The 20,341-nt window shown below is 34.4% G+C and overlaps 1 protein-coding gene and 1 non-coding gene across 2 annotated transcripts; both read right to left on the bottom strand.

The window, feature by feature from the left end:
- Window positions 1-1,555: 1,555 nt before the first annotated feature.
- On the bottom strand, window positions 1,556-1,662 carry LOC133287622 (small nucleolar RNA R71). The gene has a single exon (XR_009748258.1). It is a non-coding gene; the product is annotated as a small nucleolar RNA R71 (small nucleolar RNA).
- A 4,770-nt stretch (window positions 1,663-6,432) lies between these two features.
- LOC133287599 (uncharacterized) lies at window positions 6,433-7,656 on the bottom strand. The gene has a single exon (XM_061485238.1). It carries the CDS (start codon window positions 7,654-7,656, stop codon window positions 6,433-6,435), a length of 1,224 nt encoding a protein of 407 aa, XP_061341222.1.
- Window positions 7,657-20,341: the final 12,685 nt, after the last annotated feature.

The raw sequence follows: 20,341 nt of genomic DNA, 5'->3' as shown, positions 1-20,341 counted from the left end.
AATAAAAGGATCAGAAACAGAGGAAGAAAGAACTTTTTGATAATAAAGAAGAGAAAAACAACAAAGAGAGTGGAGATTCCTTGGAGCTTCTTGGAGATTCAAGGATTCGATCGATCAAGACGGAAGATCTTCATCTTCCCTTTCTCTTCTAGGTTTTAAATGCTACTTTATTTTATTGTTATTTTGTCAGATATGAATATGTCTGGCTATTTTTATCATTGTGGTAAGGGTCACAACCCTTGATGTGAACCCCTTGTACCTTGGTTGAAATTTATGTTTATCTATTTTAATTGAGTTTATCTTTTCTTGTTCTTCATTTTATAATTCTATTGGAATTGATCAATCTAGTAGGATTGCAAGGGTTAGGGTTTTCGATAGGGATGTTGGAATTCTAATTCCTGACAAAGAATAAGATAACTGTTCATGTACGCACTACGGATAGGCTACATGAACAGCGAACGTTAAAGGTTCATTGATTCTAAGGGTTAACTCGAAAATGGGTTTCTAAGGGATTAGGATTCTAATAGAGTTGACAAGGTTAAGATCACTAAGGGATTGGGGCTTAACTAATCATATAAAAGATGATGAATTGTTCGATCAATTGAATATGTAAATGTAAACGTAATCTAAGTTGCAAGGTGGGGATCAGAAAGGTGTTTGTTTCTCTTACCGCAATATTTTCTCAAATATTTTCCCAATCCTTAATCTTTTGTTCTTGCATTCTGAAAACACTTTTGGAATCATTTACATTTTTACTTTAATTGTTTTAGTTTGTTTCATGATCCACAATTGCTCTCAACCTATTTTGATTAATCCAACAAGAGAGGAATAGTTATAACAACTTAGGTGCCTCAATCCTCATGGGACGATATTATTACTCACTCTTTATTACTTGGTACGATCGGTGCACTTGCCGATTTTCCGCAACAAGTTTTTGGCGCCGTTGCCGGGGATTGACTACGCCAAGTTATTTATAACTTTTGATTTTCTTGATTGGATTCTTGTGTTACTAATCTGTTTGCTTGAGTTTATGCGTGGTACAGTTGATCCTAAGACTTTGATCTATGATCCAGAGATAGAAAGGACTGCAAAGAGGATAAGACAACATACCAAGCAAAAGAAGCAAGCAGAGACTTCTACTCCACACTTTGAAGTAGAAACAGAGATGGCAGAGGAAGATCCACCAGCAGCTGAGCTGATGGAATCAGTTTTGGCCCCTCAATTCACAAGGCCAAATTCGAGTATTATCAAACCACCGATTGCTGCTAACAACTATGACATCCAGCCAGCACTCATCACATTGGTGGAGAAAACTCAGTTTGGTGGAGAGGACTATGAAGATCCTCACGACTGCATAGACATATTTTTAAGGATCTGTGATACAACTAAGCACAACGGAGTAACCGACGATGCAATCAGACTCCGATTGTTCCCGTTTGCCTTGACCGGGAGAGCTCTCAAATGGTTAGACCGACAGGCTCCTAACAGTGTCCGCACATGGGATGAGTTAGCAGCCAAGTTCTTTGCTGAGCACTTTTCCATGGAAATGTACAATAAGTTGGTGAATGAAATCACCAATTTTACTCAACAACCAGGAGAGACCTTATGTGCAGCCTGGACTCGATACCAGGAGTTGATCAGAAAGTGCCCACAATATGACTTGCCAGATACAAAGAAGGTTAGAGTTTATTATTATTATTATTTGTTTTATTTCCTTTCCTTTATCTGTGTTTAATTTTTATTTTATGTTTTTCATTTCTACTTAGGGTCGTTGAGACATATTTGGTCTTTGGTCTTGTAATTCTCCAGTACATTGGTCATGTTATTTTCTGCCTGATATTTCACATGTGTGATGTTTATACTTGCGCAGCAGTATTTTCTCCGACTACTTTAGTTATTGCTGAGGACAACAATATTCTAAATCTGGGAATTGGGGGCCGCATACGCATTAATTGAGGTATCACACACAGAGGAACAACAGAAAAGGTTCAGTGGATTCATAGCCATTTCAGGGGAGTTATTGAGTTATTTTAACCTTTCCAGTTTATTTTCTATTTTGTAGTAGTAAATTTTTTTTTCTGCTATGAGAAAGCACGTTTCAGATTTAGATGTGCTACTCGGTTGAAAATGAGGAAGCATTGCATGATATACAGAATTGTCATGACATTGCATAGAGCATGAATAGAGATTGTGATTGCTCGTTTGTTTGATTTCTATGTTAATAATGGATAATGATGCTTAGAATGAAATTAAGAGGAGTCTAGTTTGATACCACAGCTTGTGAGGTTTGTGCTTATACAGTTGAATTTTTTTAGAGTGTCCTCACCACAGTAGTACTCTAGAACTTGATCTAATTCTCTCCAATGCATATGTTGATTGAAGTGATAGAGGCATTTTGTTCTATTAAGCTTATGGCCAAATAGCCACTTGAAAATTTTTCCATTGCTAGCCATGTTGAGCTTGAGACTATTTTTGTTCAATTACCTGATTAAACTGTCTAAACCATTTCCATCAGAACTTACCTTGATTGAGATTGAAATGTCAATAATCAAAAAGTTAGAAGTAATTGAGGTAAGCTCCACTAGAAGTTAAGCAGTTGAAAAGGAAAAGAAAAGAATAGTTCTCAGATGAATTTAAAGAGAAAGAAAAATAAATTGCAAAATTGACAAGCAATGATGAAGGAAAAAGTGAGAAAAAGGAAGGAATCATGAATTCGAATAAAAAGTGGAGCTGAAACTTGAATTGAGAGATGATTGAGTCTTAATGAAAATGGTGTTTCAATCTCAATAATTATTCAGCTACTTTCCAAAAGATTCTAACCTTAAGCCAAGCCAAGTTATAACCTTAAGAAACCTTTTTGATCAATCAGGCATGTGTTGATGTTCCTCATCTTTAGGAACTTGAGAAAAAGATCAAGCTTATGGTAGTACAACAGCTGTGATGAAATGAGTGATGATGAATGACCCCAAACACTGAGTGATGAGTGAATATCATGTCTTGTGAGGGGTAATCAAGTTAGACTCTGACGTTTGAATGTAGTGTTAAGCATCATCTTAAGTTTGACTTGGAAATCATTCATGCTTAGTATAGTAATCTTTATGATTGTCTGTGCAATGCTATGCCTGATTAATTGAACCTTGCTTCCCATGCTTAAATTCAATTTATTGCTGAGGACAACAACATCTAAATCTGGAAATTGTTTGATGTGAGTCTAGCATATGATGTTTTCTAACTTAAAAGAAGCAAGGAATTAATCATAAATGTGTGAAAATAGTCTTTAAATGCAAGAAATATTGATTATTCCTTCTCAATCATGCTCTCACTCAAGTTATATGTTTAAATAGCAGGAAACGCCGCAAAAAGAGGAAAGATCAGAGAAACCAAATTTCCCGCTTGCGCACGACGCTCGGAGGTTGGCGCACGAGGCGCGAGACCGGCGCACGAGGCTCGGTACCTGGCGCAAGAGGCGCCAAATCGTTGAGTAGTTTCTGTTTCGGCGGTGCCCTAGGCGCTAGTATTGACGCACGGCGCGCCAACCTGGCGCACGGTGCGCGGGTGGCGGCGCACGGCGCGCTGGAGGCGGCGCCCGGGGCGCTAGTGTTCGACTCAGCTTCTGTTTCTCCCAAGTTTGCCTGGCACCCCGTGCGTGGGAGATTTAATTTTTACTGCGAATCAGCCAAAATAAAGCCCAATTGGAGTGCAAGTGAAAATAGGTTTTCCCAAAACCTAATAAAAGGATCAGAAATAGAGGAAGAAAGAACTTTTTGATAATAAAGAAGAGAAAAACAACAAAGAGAGTGGAGATTCCTTGGAGCTTCTTGGAGATTCAAGTATTCGATCGATCAAGTCGGAAGATCTTCATCTTCCCTTTCTCTTCTAGGTTTTAAATGCTACTTTATTTTATTGTTATTTTGTCAGACATGAATATGTCTGGCTAGTTTTATCATTGTGATAAGGGTCACAACCCTTAATGTGAATCCCTTGTACCTTGGTTGAAATTTATGTTTATCTATTTTAATTGAGTTTATCTTTTCTTGTTCTTCATTTTATAATTCTATTGGAACTGATCAATCTAGTAGGATTGCGAGGGTTAGGGTTTTCGATAGGGATGTTGAAATTCTAATTCCTGACAAAGAATAAGATAATTGTTCATGTACGCACTAGGGATAGGCTACATGAACAACGAACGTTAAAGGTTCATTGATTCTAAGGGTTAACTCGAAAAGGGATTTCTAAGGGATTAGGATTCTAATAGAGTTGACAAGGTTAAGATCACTAAGGGATTAGGGCTTAACTAATCATATAAAAGATGATGAATTATTCGATCAATTGAATATGTAAATGTAAACGTAATCCAAGTTGCAAGGTGGGGATCAGAAAGGTGTTTGTTTCTCTTACCGCAATATTTTCTCAAATATTTTCCCAATCCTTAATCTTTTGTTCTTGCATTCTGAAAACACTTTTGGAATCATTTACATTTTTACTTTAATTGTTTTAGTTTGTTTTATGAACCACAATTGCTCTCAACCTATTTTGATTAATCCAACAAGAGAGGAATAGTTATAACAACTTAGGTGCCTCAATCCTCATGGGACGATATTCTTACTCACTCTTTATTACTTGGTACGATCGGTGCACTTGCCGATTTTACGCAACAGAAACAACCATTTTAACCAGCACACCAGGATCAGCCTCCCAAATGCCCTGCTCATTCTTTAAGGTGACTATCTTGTTATGCCTTCTTCTAGCTATAGTAGAGGAATGGAAGAACTTGGAGTTCTTGTCACCATATTTAAGCCATTGATTTCGAGATCTCTGAAACCAAATCAACTCCTCCTTCACAAGAATTTTTTGCAACTCCTTCCACTAATTTCTTTGCAGTATTTCAGTATTATGGTCATACCTCCCATATTTACAACTGTCCAGCCCATTCAGTCTAGAATATAACCGGTTCTTTTGTCTAAGATTCTCCTTGAATACATTGAGATGCAAGTTTTTTGCCTTTGTTTCAAAGTTATTCCTAGCCGATAACCAGTTATCATTATGATCACAGCTACTCTTGACCAGCTCACTAAAACTCTGTTCAGTTAACCAGGCAGCCAGGAATTTAAAGCTTCTGGTGCATTTTCCTGCTTCAGAATGACCATCTTTGAGGAGAAGAATAGGTCTATGATCTGAATTGAAGAATGGAAGGTGGGTAATGAACCGGTTAGGCCACTCAATATTCTAATCTTCACTAGTACAAGCCCTATCCAGCCTTTCATGAAGCCTCCCACGCTTCCAGGTAAAATCAAGCCCTTTGTAGCCCATGTCATTAAGGTTACAGTTGTAAAAACACTGTTGCATGTCTGAAATACTACTCCAACAAATCTCTTTTCCCCCAATCTTTTCAGAAGCTAACAAAATAGAATTGAAATCCCCCATTGTTAGCCATGGTTCATTAACCGAATGGCTAATGGTTTCAAGTTCCTCCCAAAGAACTCTCCTCTCAATTCTCCTTGGACTAGCATAAACAAAAGTGATCAGGTCCACCTTCTTAGAGTCCAAGTAATGAACCCGAACATGAACAAATTGGTGATGGGAAATCAGAACCTACAGCTTCACCAAGGTATCATCCCAAAGTAACCAAATGCCTCCAGAAAAACCATCTGGATCTTGCCTGAATTGCTTGGGAAAACCCAGCTGCTTACTAATTTCCTCACCCCTTGAGCCACCAACCTTTACTTCATAGAGAGCCATAATGCTCACTTTAAACCTGAATTTTAAATCACTAATGAGGGTAGGGAAGCTTTTCTTCCCCACCCCTCTGCAGTTCCAGGAAAAAACTGACATAAAAATAGCTAAAATTAAAACTGTACAAGGGATAAACCCAAAACCAAGCTACTTACCTAATGGGAGGGTGGCCCTCCCATCAAAGTGTGTAATCTCGAAAGCCATCCCAATCTGGTCTAGCTACATGCCTTTCGAATGAGTTGATTGATCCTCACATTGGTCTTTTCTAGAGCTGCTACTGCATGTCCCCCCAGCCTTAGTTGGAGCCTCAGGACTAGGTCCTCCTCTTGCTCTGGTTCTGCTAACCCCTTTACCCGGACCTTCAAATACCGAATTGGGTGAAACATTTTCTATTCCAGGTTTTTTGGAGACCACCTTGCTGGTTGACTTGCTCTTGTCTCTCCCTTCCTTGGTAATATTCTTCTTGACCACATTCTCTAGAGATCTAAGTTTCTTTTGGGGACTGGTTCCTGCCATTGTTACATCCTTAGATGTTGAGCCAGCAGTTTTCACAACTCCCTTTGAACAACTGTTGCTCATAGTACAATCCTTCTCTTGCTCACTAGAAATTAGATTAACCTTAGGTTGAGAGTCCTGAACCGTGGTTTCAAGAGAACCAGAATCCTCTGAGATCACCACCTTGTTCACAGGAGTGGGGATCTACTCCCCATCCCCTTCCTTCGTGGGACTAGAAGATTTAGCCTTTTGTTTCCTATTCCTAGGCTTCCTTTGCACCACCATCCAGCTTTCAAAGGCTTCATCCTGCTTAACTTCCATCTTTTCCTTATGAGGAGCTGGACTCATCACATTCACCTGCCCTTTACTGACTTCCTCATGGCCTTTACACCGATCTTGGGCTGCTGGACATTGGTTCTGCCTGTGCCCATATAACCCACACTCAAAGCATATAAGATGTAATCCCTCGTAACCAACCTGATAAACTGTATTACCAATAACAAATTTTGACAGGAAGCTTTTTCTCAAGTCTACTTCCACGCAAATTCGAGCAAAACGACCTCTCTCAGTGATGACATCTCCAAGATCACTTTTCCTTAGAGAATTCCTATCCACCTTGAGAGTACGCCCAAAAATATTCCCAATTCTCCATAGATGACGTGTCGTGTAAAGCTCGATAGGCAGCCCAGGGATTCTAATCCACACAGCTAATCTCTTAAAGCTCTCATCATACGGGTCGAAGAATGACCTCCAGCGCTGGACAACCACATAATGGTCGTTGACAATCCACGGGCCTTCCTCAAGGACATGACGATAGTCATTATCCTCTTGGAATCGCAGCAGCAAGTGCCCGTTATCAAGGTCAATGAGCTCATAAGCACCCATCAAACTCCACAGTCTCTGAAGTCTCATCATGAGGACCCTAGCCCTCATTCTCTTCCCTATAAGCTTGATGATGAGTGCCTTTCTCCATTGCTCACAATCTCTCTTGTGTTCTTCCACAGAGAAAGTATACCTCGGGCAAAGTGGATCATCAGGAACATCCTGAGCCAGCCCTTCCATCAGCTTCGCCTCCTCATCCTCTCGCTTCTGTTTTGAAACCCGATCCTCCTCATCATTGTCTGAATGACCTCCTTGCTCGTTCAATCTTAACAGTTTATCTTTATAAGAGACCACTCTACTGCGAGGGCCAACACTAACCTCTGTCAGCTTCTCACCTGATAACAATGGGGAATGATGATCTGGTTCAGACACAGCCTCACCCTCCTCGTTCATGTTGTCATCCATCGATGCATCATCCATCGCAGCACCTTTGGGCTTCTTACCGCCTCTAGGAGGGGAATCCACCGCCAGATGAACTCTCCCTCTCGACGCCCTTGTCCCATCCTCATCCGTCGGTGCAGATTGGTCATCCATTTCAGTCTCCATCGAACGCTAGTTATTGAAGCTCAACCCTAGCAGAAGGGGAAAATTTCGCGCAAATGGCTCTACGCGCGTTTTTACATTAGTTAAATTTTAACGATTTAATAAAGCAAATCTCTTTCAATTACATCAACATTCCTCCTCCTTATCCCATTTCTTTTAGGGGGTATTTAGTAGAGGAGAAAAAATTTTTTACTAGGAAAATATGATTACTAGGAATATGATAAGAAAGTGAGTTTGGTAGAAAAGTTAAAAAAAAAATTTGTTTAGTAGGCCAAAATATTACCGAAAAAATTAGATTAAATTTTATGACTCTATGTTTGATTAAAGGTAAAATATTGATGGAAAAATAGATTAAAAAGATAAAAATAACCCTTTTATAATTTTTGAAAACATTACTCTCAGATTTATCACAAGTGAAAACCTTCTGCAAATTTGCGATCAAGACACATGATTCCTGACCCTTTTAAAACCTTCTGCAGATTTATCACAAGTGAAAATAACCCTTTTAAAATGAGATTATGTTGCCATTTGTAATCAAAGTCAAACACACGAAGTATTGAAGAGACTCCAAATTTGCATCTCCAAATTTACGTATCAAGGACATTTCCGTCTCCAAATTTGCTCTCCATTTTTTCTTTTCCCACCAAATCAAAATATCACCTTTCATTTGATTTTTTGAAACAGTATTTTTCATCAAATTTTGCAAACAAATCAGTGTACGGGTAAAGCATTTGCATGGTTAATTTTTTTTGAAACTTCTACCAAACATAGTTAAGTTAAAATATCATGGTTATCTCTACCAAAAACTCCTATCAAAATTTACAAAAAAAAAAAAAAAAAAAAACTCCTATCAAATACTCCCTTAAAAACATTGATCAATTTACCATCTTTTAAAAAAATTTATCAAAATATCACATAAATAGTAAAATGTTTCAAAATGTAACGTGTATAAATTTGCTACATCAAGATGTGACATATTTTTATTTACTGTCAAATCAACATGTACATGTGGCATTTTAAAAAAAATTATTGTTTGCGTGCGATATGGTTATGATTTGAGGAATGTTATATTTACAATATTTTTTTTACAACTTCTTACAACTATATCTTAACACCGTTGATTTTCGTCAATCAACAGTTATGATTTTCGCAAATTAAACTCATTAATTAATTATTAATTCACAATAAATGATAACCGTTGATTGACAGAAATCAACGATATTAAGATATGGTTGTAAGAGATTGTAAAAAAAAAAATTGTAAGTATAACCTTTCTCTTTTTGTTTTGAAAAGTGGCAAATTTGTCTTCCTTCCTTTTAATTGAAGCGGTGGGGAGAGAATAATTCTTTGGTGCTACTGTTGCACCAAGATTTAGTGTATTCCATTAATAGAAGCATTACACATTATAGGAGAGATAAAAATCTGGCAAAGAAAAGAAAATTTTAACTAATATATAATATTTTTATTGATGAGATGTACATCTTTTTTTTTTGAAACATGATGAGATGTACATCTTTGATGCAACTGTATCACCAAAAATTTATTCGAAAGTTGGTTTTCTAAATATAGATTCGCATGTGCACAGATTTCAATGTTGTCTCTTAAAGATGATGCGCATATATCCATTCCCTTCAAGGACAATTTCAAATGATACCTGACCTCCTTTATCGAATCCTTTCATTTTTTGAAGCAGCTCGAATCTTTGGGAGATGAGAAATTATTTTTTATTTGAAAATTATAATTCTTAGAAATATAGTAAAAAAATGAGTTTCTCAAAAATATTATTAACAAACTGTTTGATAAATCAAAATATCTATGAAAATGTTAAATTAATTTTCTTGATATTATGTTTGATTGATTGCAAAATATTACTAATATCATGAATTAAGGTTAATTATGTCTTAAAAAAATTATCAAATATTTCCATCATATAAGATTCTCAAAACACCACCTATTTAATGGTATTTAAGATAGAATTTTTTTTCATAAACATGAATTTCGGGAATCGGATTTTTTCGGGAAAAATTTTACAATCCTCCTACTAAGTGTGGGCCACTAAAGCACGGACACGCTGATCAAACAAAATTTTGCGTGTCGGACACGTGTCCGACACGGACACGCTCCAACACGCTCGGACACGCGTCCGACACGTGGTCAACATTTGGGGACACGCGGTCAACTCTCCGACACGTTCCGACACGTTTTTTGGACACGCAGTCAACTTTTTTGGACTCGCAGTCAACGCTAGGACACGCTCGGACACGTTTTTTTTTTTTTTAAATCTTAATTTTATTTTGTTAACTAAATATAAAAGAAATAATTTATAAATTAATTTTTTTCTGTTATGAAATTTGACATGAAAAATTAACAAAGTACGAAAAATTATTTATATTTATATCTATGTTATGAAATTTAAATATTTGATTGGTTATATGACTTATTATGGACTCTTATATGTCTTAAATATAAATTATATTATATATATTAAAAATTTATTTAATATCAAAACGTGTCCCAACGTGTCCAAATATGACATTTTTTAGAATTAACGTGTCGGCGTGTCGTGTCGTGTCGTGTCCCGTGTCCGTGTCCGTGCATCATAGGTGTGGGCAAATCGAATTCCCAATCTAACTTTCCCAAAATTTTAAAATATTTCCTTCTACCAATTACATCCTAAAATCAACAATGCAGAGTTTAACTCTAATGAATTTGTTTCTAGAGAGGTCTTTTTTAGTTTTTCTCCTTCTTATAAACAAAAACTAAGCTAAATAGAATTTTACAAAAGTTCTTGTAAAAAAGAGCTTTTTATAATAAAGAAAAAAGCCAAAAATCAAAAGCTCCTAAGAAAAGCTTTTTTAAAATTATATCAACTTTTTATGAAATGAATAATTTTTAAATAACTTTTAAATTAATTTTTTATTTAATTATTAAACAACTTTTAACTTTATTTTGTAAAATTCTTTTTTTAAGCTTTAATTTAAAAGTAGCTTTTGTTTACCAAAAACAAATAGCTTTTAGCTTTAAAAAAATTTAAAACATTTTATTAATTTAACATTTTTCAATTCAATTCTCTAGGAGGCCTATTAGATCGGGAGAAAACAAATAAAAGTGTCCTGCCCCTATTACTAAATATAATAATTAACGTAGAAGTATTTTACTCTAAACTTTGGAATGGATCAAAGTTTCTTCCATTATATTTATATGTAAGAAAATGTTAATTATTTTTTTATACATGTTAAATATACGGAGAACTTATTAAAATTTGTAAAAAAAGTGTTCATAAAGAAATAGACACGAAACTTTTACATAACACCGTATGTATGCGAAAAGCATGAGAGTATAAAAAAATCAAAAACTAATCTGCCTTTTACGGCTTTTGTTTATTTATTAAAAAAAACTTATTAAAATATTTTAAAGTGTAATTCAAAACATGAAATACAAGTAGCAATTATTGATTGAAAATTAAGAAAAAAAATTCATTCATAACGTAATGTATTTTTCATCTACTTTAATTTTATAAAATTTCAAATTGTTGATTTTCTTTTTTCTTTTTTTTGTAAAAAAATTGTTGATTTTCTATCAAATGACTATCAATATTCTAAAGTTTGTTCAAATACCCAAGTCAATAAAATAATATCAAATAAAATATAATAAAACAAAAAACGGTCTATTTCTTCTCTTACCCAAAAAAAATAAAATAAAGAGCAAAAAACTGTCTATTATTTTTAGGAATGAATCCTCTCGTGTGAAAAAGTGATGTGGTTATGTTATTTGATCACAACTACTCATTTAAAAAATATACATTTTTCTCTCTCTTATCTTATCACCAATGAGTGGTGGTGATCAAATAACATGACCACTTTTTCACATGAGAGGATCTACTCCCATTATTTTTTGGACGGAAACGTGGTGTCCGGAAAATTTTTCAATTTATGGAATAGCTACTCCCCTAAATATGCTCGTGGTATCCCACGCAAATCTCATGATTCGGATGGCATCTTCCCCCTCAAATTATTTGTTGTGAACGTTTAGGTGGTCCCTTAGTGTAAATAGGAGGGTAAATTTAGAAAAGAGAGAAAATAACAGAATAAAAAGAGAAAGTAAAAATTAATGATGTGAGAGGGAGCACCAAAAGATTCAATGGTCCTGAACTATATTAAATATTTCCCTTCCCCCTTGACAGTGTGGTCTCGCCTGTTTCAAAGTTATGTTTATTTGAAGACTAAAGCTTAATTTTGGGTTCCTAACAAAAATACGGTATCCACTTTTATTTCTTATAAAAAAAATTTAGTCTTGAGGTTCCTAAAAAATTCAAAGTTGACTCATTTAGTTGAAATTGTAATCCCTTACAAATTCAAAAAGACCTACATTAGTCTCTCAAAAGGACTAACATGGGTCCACTTTGAATTTCATAGGAACCAGCCGACTAATAATTTTTTTGTAAAGTACTAAAATGAGGACTGTGTTATTTTGTTAGGGATCCAAAATCGACTTTACTCTTATTTGAATTTTCTTGGTTGGCAACCACGAAGCCCAATAACAATGAAATTGAATTTCGTTAGAACTTAGAATAAGTAATTCCGAATTCCAAACTAGACCATTTGCATTTATTTAAACGGGAAAGAATATTATAACAACCAAGTTGTGTTATTATCATGTTACTACTAATCAATCTTACCATTAAATCGATTATGTTGATCCAACGGTTATATTTATTTCCATCTTTGTATGGTCATGATTTCCCAAATTTAAAGTGAAAGCATTAAATATGAAAAATCATAACCATACAAAGGTGGAAATAAATATAAAGTATTAAATTTGGGAAATCATGACAATACAAAGATGAAAATAAATATAACCGTTGGATCCACATAATCGATCTAACAGTGAGATTGATTGGTAGTAAATTGGTAGTAACGCAACTTGATTATTACAATATTCTTCCCCTATTTAAATAAACAAAAATTTTAAGAAGTTATGAATAAAAATTTATTACTTCATATATCAAGAGCCTAGTTTTTTTTTTCATTTTTAGCCTTTAACACTTAAAAAATGTCAAAATTTTAAATATTACGTTGTGTTTTGTGCAACAGCATACACACAAATATACATAAAAGAATTAATCACTTTTTGTTTAATCAAACAATCTATAACCCAATGGGTGCAACTCAGTTGGTTCCTTGGCATTGAGTTAGTGGAGTTGGACATGTGTTCGACTCCCGCTGAATGCATTCTTAGGGAAGGGGCTGAACCTTTAGTCATCACTGATTCCCGCACTCCGGATTAGTCCCATAGCCGGCTCAAAGAGTCGAAGCTTGTAGAGATACCAGAACTCGTCTCAAAGAAGTAATTAGGGTTGGGTAATTCCAAAAAAAAAAAAAAAATCTATATACACACACTCGCTAATTTAAATGAGACAAAAAGAAGAAAGTTGATTGTGGCATATGAAGTTAAGGTAAATAGAAAGGATATATGATTAAATTAATTACAGATTGTCTATTAATGAGAAAATGTTATATTTGAACCGAGATTATAAAGTTTTCATGAACAAATTAAAATCAATCAGGTGGCACAATATTGTTCCCAGCATTCACTTGAGACTCTGTATTTGAATGGAATCAGAACACCAAGAACTATAGTTGTAGGCTTCAGCTTTCGGTAATCGGAAGATCCCAGATATGAAATGCTAGCTGCCTATTAGCATGAATCCATATCCCACTAATTAACTGAAATCTTCTTTAAGCATAAACATGTAGTCTTTAATTACATGATGTGATTAAGTTTTGTAATTATTAAGTTCGTGCATCTTTTGCTTTTAGTTCTTCAAATACAATGCATTTTTGGTCTAATGACTAACCACATGTCAAGAAGGAACTGATTCTCCAAGCCTTTTCGAACTTTATATTGTGACCTGTGATTCTTGTGAAAACCATTTCTGAAAGCGTCTTCGGCTATTACGATTCTCGTGTACATAGGTCTCTATTCTCTAATTATAAGGTTTTTCAAGATAAATATCATATGAAGAAGAATTAAATATGCAAGAAAAGTAACACAGAAAGTTGTAATATATTCTGTATTATTAAGCTTATCTATTAATTTATATATGCTTACATTAATATTTTTTACATAATTATATAATATATTAAGAATTTGTATTAAAAAAACCATCTAACATTCATTTTTTGAAATGTGCTTTTCCTTGTCCAATGATGTGAGAAAAAAGTTACCTCGAGAACATTACAAAATTTGGTCATCCTATCGTATCATTAATTAATTAATAGTTGTGTAGCGTGTTATGTGTGTGAATTATCCCAGCTACCTTCTAGCCAACTGGAATGGAAAAAAGGACTAAAATTTTCTCCAGAACTTTACGAAATTTGGTCATCCTATCGTATAATAAATAATTTGATCACAGGTGATACCTAGACAATTTGAAAAGGAAAAGCACTAATAATTATAATTATTGGTTCAAACGATAAGAAATTTGTTTCTATTATTTACCTATGGGTGGGACAAACTCTTACTATTAAAGAATCAGTACTGGATATATCCAAAAAGAAAAGTGAACTTTTTTTTCCAGATAAACCATAAAAAATGCGTGTGTATACGTGAAATAATATCAATTGAAATGGAGAAGCTTATCCTAAGAAAATTTATATACTAAACGAATTAAATCATAACTGTCATATCAGAACTGAATTTATACTTTATAGAAAAATATAAACATTTAAATATAGGTTAGTCTAATAGTATAAAATCAGAGTGTATGATACATGATAATACCTTAATTTTTTTCATGTGTACAGGTTTTAATCATTTAATTTCATTAAATTAGAATCATTATATGTTACTCTTTATAAGGCGCACAGGTGCAGAGTCAGCCACATGGCACCTAATCATTTCTCATCCCAGCACGCACGTTGGACTTAGACTCCATCAAAACGCGGAGCAGTTATGATTCCACTCTGTCAACTCCTCCCATTTCAAACTTCTCAATGAAGTTCAAACTTCCACGCATGACTATCATATATATAATATTTTTTTGACGACTTGAGATAATAAATTCATCTCAATTTAATTATATATTAGAAATATTACATAATTATAATATTATTATTATTTTCTTTAGACAAGCTTTAAAAAAATGATATAAAAGAAAAAAAAAATATAACTTTAATACATAATTAAAAGATAATTTGAGATAAGTTTATATCGAAAAAAATATTACTCACCCTAGTGTGTATATCTATATATATATATATATATATATATATATATATATATAGGGTTTGTATTTGTCATTTAACATGACACAACAAATTTTTTTATACAAATAACATTTTGTGGGGCCCACACTTTTTGAAGAAAAAAGAAAAAAAAGAAATTACGGCACACAAAACGAATCTCTATAACATTACACAATCACTTTTCCTCCGACATAACTCTTATAAATATATATATATATATGTATGTATATACTGGGCTTATCATTTCTCAAACTGCCGGAGATAAAGTTATTTCTGGCTGCTAAATCATAACCATACAAAGATGGATCAATGGTGATAAATAAAGAGAGATAAAAGGGGAATCATAACCATTCAAAAGTGAATCAATATATAAAAAGAAATAAATAATCAAAATGATATAGTTTTGGGGTGGCCGAAGATAAATTTATCTCAAACAGCTTGAGAAATATTTTTTTCATATATATATATATATATATATATATATATATATATATATTCTTTCTCATCAAGCATCGTTGAGAAAATATATATATATATATATTCTTTCTCATCAAGCATCGTTGAGAAAACCATTTGTCCAAAGAAAAGTACTTAAAAAGCCAAAGTAGAAACTTCCGAACCTCTTATTCTCCCAAATATAACCACAGCCCATTTTTCTCTTTGTTCTTTCAAGGAAAACCCAAAATGCAAAAGACATTGATTGAGCATAGGGACAGGGTGGGGGGCAAGAAGAGAGGGTTCTTCAAGAGGCTGAGAAAAGAGACGTTGAGGTGCAAGTTTCTGTTTTCTGCATTCAAGTGGAAGAGGCTTACTTTGCCGGTTTCTTTCGTCGACGATGTGGTTTTCAAGGTTTTGTCTGTGTTTGAGGCCCTTGTGCTGGTTATCAGGGTCTGCTTTTTCTACCTCTGTTGTGGCTGCAAGTTTTGATTTTCATCATTGTCTCTCTGCTTATTTTTTCATGTAATTACTCTGTAGGAGATTTGTAATCCTTCATTCTAACTACGAACTGAATGCAACCAGGACTTTTAGCTTTTCTATTTTTATTTCTATACTCGATGCTTGCCAAAAAAACACACACACACACATACATATACAAACGGAGTTATGAACTCAATTTAAATTGTATTTACCACTATAGCTAATCGTCTGGTATTACTTTAAATATTGTAGATTTTTTAATATAATTGTTCACATAAATTTTTTGTCCTAAAATTTTCAACAGTTGAAGTTAATTCGAACCCCCTTTGGAAGCAACAAAAGCTGTGTTTTAAAATTGATGTGCCGTAGAGTATTTCTCGTATCTTTTGGATGTTTGTGTGGGTGGAATTTTGGTGGGTTAGATTGGAACCATACAAAGTAATTTTCTTTCTGATCTGTAAATCCATCAATAATTCTTAATTCTGAACATTACAGATAAGTACTTCCTTTACACTGCTTGAAGATAGAGTGGATTAGCATTGGGCTTTGCTTGAATTCTTCTCTCTAATATAATTATCTTTCAAATATTTCGGTTAGAATACTTTTGCTTCTGCATAATTTCTCTTCCAGTTAGCTGTAGACGGCTTCCTACTACAGCGAGCTCTTGCAAATGGAGTTCCAACTTCCAACACAAATTTGAGACTCAAGGATGATTTTTGTTCCTTAAAATATTTTTTTAAGAGATAAAAGTGTTTTTAATTCTGTGTTGAGATGCAACTTTTGTAAAAATTAAAAGTCAGAAAAAAAAAAATCAATTTTTTTAGGAGTTAAAATTAAGGGTGATTGACCTTTTTGTCCCTAATTAAGAAAATTATCATTTTACCTCTGTTTTTAAACTATTTTAAAATTTTATCAAAACTTTACATCAATTTATTTCTATTTGACCGTTGATGGGATAACTTATTTGAGTACATAAGACTTGTACTCGAGTAATTATCGCGTGAGTCAGTTACTCGAGTAACTCATGCCCAGAAGCTTATAACAATGAGTTTCGTCACATTTTTGTTATACACGTTTTTTATCCCAACATCTCAATAGTTTCTCATCTTTATCCTAACCTATCAAATTGACTTTTACCCCAGTATCAAATCATTACACTTAGAATTCAATTTTTTTTTGCAAAAATCTGATTCTAAACCCAAACCCTAATACCAATTTGTGACAAAGATGAGCTCAAGTTCCAACAAATATATTGCAATTGTCTACCACAAAAATAGGAAATTTGAAGATCCCAATGGTGCACACTTTGAAGGCCAAACCAAAACAATGCAAATCAAACGTAGCACTGCATACAACTATCTCAAGAGGAGAATTCATCAAAAATAACCAATGCGTTTTTTTGCTTGATAGTCATTTACGAGACTAAAAATGGGTACTACATTGGTAATGATATGAATGACGATGAAGATGTGGATTGTGACATAGTAGCATGTATTAAGAAGAAAGACGAATGTTTTATTGAGATATATGCTGAAGTTGAGTCTGGTTAGCCATCTTTTTTACCCATGCATATAAGCACTGAATGATATTTTGGTCAAGAAGACAGATTTGTCGGCTCATCTACACCTCCACAAATGTCAAGTCAGATAACATTAGGGGGACAAGAAGATGATGAAGAGGAGGAAATGAACAATGATGAGGATGGAGAACATGAAAAGTGTTATTCCACATGGTGATTGTAACACTTTGTGTGCACCCGATATTAAGCGCATCATAATTAATTAAATTACCGCGGAAGCTTACTTTATAATTCACTACAAATCTTTACCAAGACGTGAATAAACTTTTTCCACTACTTTGAGTATTGCAATCTAGTTCATTTAGCTCATTCTTGCTTAATTTGCTTACTTCATAACTTACGTAATGCTTATTTAATTATGCCAACACTAAACAACCCTCACATTTCTTAAAATTGGGACTGCAAATATTCACCATAAATTCTGATATTGTACTATATTAAATTAGACATCTTGAGTTTTTCAACGACATATTATAAGCCTTAATTGGATCTGTATAACTCAAGATATGTTCGTCGTAAGCCAACTGCTTCAAACCGGACTACCGAAAAATGGGGCAGCAAACTCAGAATTAAACTAGGAACGTTTCACCTCCCAAAAAATTCTAAAATTTTAACTCAAGAAACTAAACTTCTGGGGATTTAATTTGATATATAATATGCCTCATTTGGTTAAAGAACGAAAGAGTTATGGCCATTATAAAAACAAGCCCGAAGTTGTCCACCCAATTCTGAAACTGGACAGTTTCCCTTCTTCCGCAAACTAGGGATGAATCTCAACCCATAAAAATCCCATCTTTTAAGACATAAAAGTAGACATCTTAAGGTTTAATTTGATACCTCGTACGTCCTATTTGATTGAGAATCGAGTGAGTTATAATTTTCCTAAACCTGTACTAACTAGAGAGCAGAAGTTTTGATTACATCTTATTATATCATCTCATAATTATTTTACATGAGATTTTTCGATCTAAATGAGTTTTTACATTAATTAACTTGTACCATTTGGATTTGGGGATGGTTTTTCGGGTTTCATAACATCTACGAATACTCCTATCCAATTAAAGGTACAAAACCAAGGACTTGAATTGGTTCCATAGTACCAAAATGTCATTTATGTTGAAGAATGATGCAAACTTGATTTAGTTGACATCTACTCTTATATTTGGACTAGGGATGACCATTTGTGCATGTAAACTGTTATGGTAGCATCCAGATCCATTTTAAGCGGCCCATTCACAATATTATGCAAAAAATTTAAACACCAATGAACATTAATAAACATAACCATATCATTAATAAAAGTTTATTACAAAAAGGAAAAATACATCAACACCCTAAAACAGATCTATACACATAAAAAAACCCTAAACTCTAATCTGAGCGTGTATCCTCCTCAACATCATCGTCATCAATAGCAGCAAACTCATCCATGCAGGAGCCTGTTTGTATGCAACCTCCAATCGATCAATCTTTTCCTCTAGACTAGTAAATGGACGCTCCATACGATCTCACTTCTGGTCTTGTCTATGCCTAAATCCTCTAAACTTATATGTCAAGCCCGTAAAGTTATGTGTCAAGCCATGGATGGATGACATGATATCGGCAAAGGTGTATCTACCCTTAGGAGTAGGTTGAGGTGGATGGACGTTCGACATAGGCATCTCCCCCGCATCAGCACCACCATCATCAACACCGTCAGCATCAAGAATCTGTGCATTCTCCTCATCCACCCGGACTTCAGGTTCAGGTTATGTTATTCATTGCCACATATCTTTCACCTTTACGATCCTGCATTTCTCCAAGAGACGTTTCCCGAACTTGGTGTTCCAACCCCTAACAGTCTTAAATGTCCTAGTCTTCACCAATACACCAAAATACTCCAATATCCTCTTAACAAGGAACGCAGATGATAATGAACACTTCCTCGAAACACGCTGTATAATACAACATATATAATGCCTCTAGTTGACTTGTACATTGTGATGGATGACCACACATCACAACAAAGTCAGCCTCTAGCACCTTCTCATGATTATGCAATAGCTGGAATAATATATGGGTCATGATGTAAAACAAGATACAGGAAACAACATTAATCAATCCTACACCAAACTGAACCTGATGTCTAAGCCTAACATCACGCCTCCTCGTCTCCTCCATAACATCACCCTGCTTATATCCCTCGATGGTAGCATTATCCTCCCCGTAAAAAAAGTGGCGGTAGCCTCAGCATCAAAGTCGTATCCTAACAACTTCGCCTATATATTAGCTGTCATAATAATGCCAATGCTGCAGATGTGGGATGTCAGCTCACCCTGTATAAAATGACAGTTCTGGTAGAACGCATTCACCATAACCTTAAAATAATGGTATAACATCTCCACAAGTACCCTCAGAGTTGTGCGGTCCAACAGTCTAACAATGGCAAACCCCTCAGTCAAGAAGAAAGTTGAATCCAACAACTTCAGCTCACAAATAGCTCTGCTCATAAACTGTGTCACAAATCGAGCATGGTCTGTGGGATCATTCTCGAACAAGTATCCATATGACATGTCGATAGTCTCCTCCTCAATAGTCCTGGACGAAGAAGACCCATCATGCCTATGCTTGGATTGTCATTTTGTCGTAGGTCTCTTGGAAGGTTGTCTATTAGCCATGAATAATAAGACAAACCTATAAAAACACATGAAAATAAATCATCAACATAATAAAAAAATTTCCCAAAAATAGTTCTGAATCACAACAAAAGAAATCAAAATTTTAAACCTAGACAACCACATACAAGCACCATATACAACCATCAAAACCTAGACTAAAAACAACCATAAATCCAAAAAATTAAATAAAAATCAAGCAACATGGAACTCATTTCGATTAGGGTTCATAACAATTTTTTTCCCCAAATACATACCTAAATCAAAATCCAATCGGATGATCAAAGAGA

Source organism: Gastrolobium bilobum, unplaced genomic scaffold (genome assembly GCF_033153095.1).
Source record: "Gastrolobium bilobum isolate Gb01-03AN ecotype WA unplaced genomic scaffold, APGP_CSIRO_Gbil_v1 utg2365, whole genome shotgun sequence".
Lineage (NCBI taxonomy): Eukaryota > Viridiplantae > Streptophyta > Magnoliopsida > Fabales > Fabaceae > Gastrolobium > Gastrolobium bilobum.
This window is presented reverse-complemented; position numbering and strand designations above follow the sequence as displayed.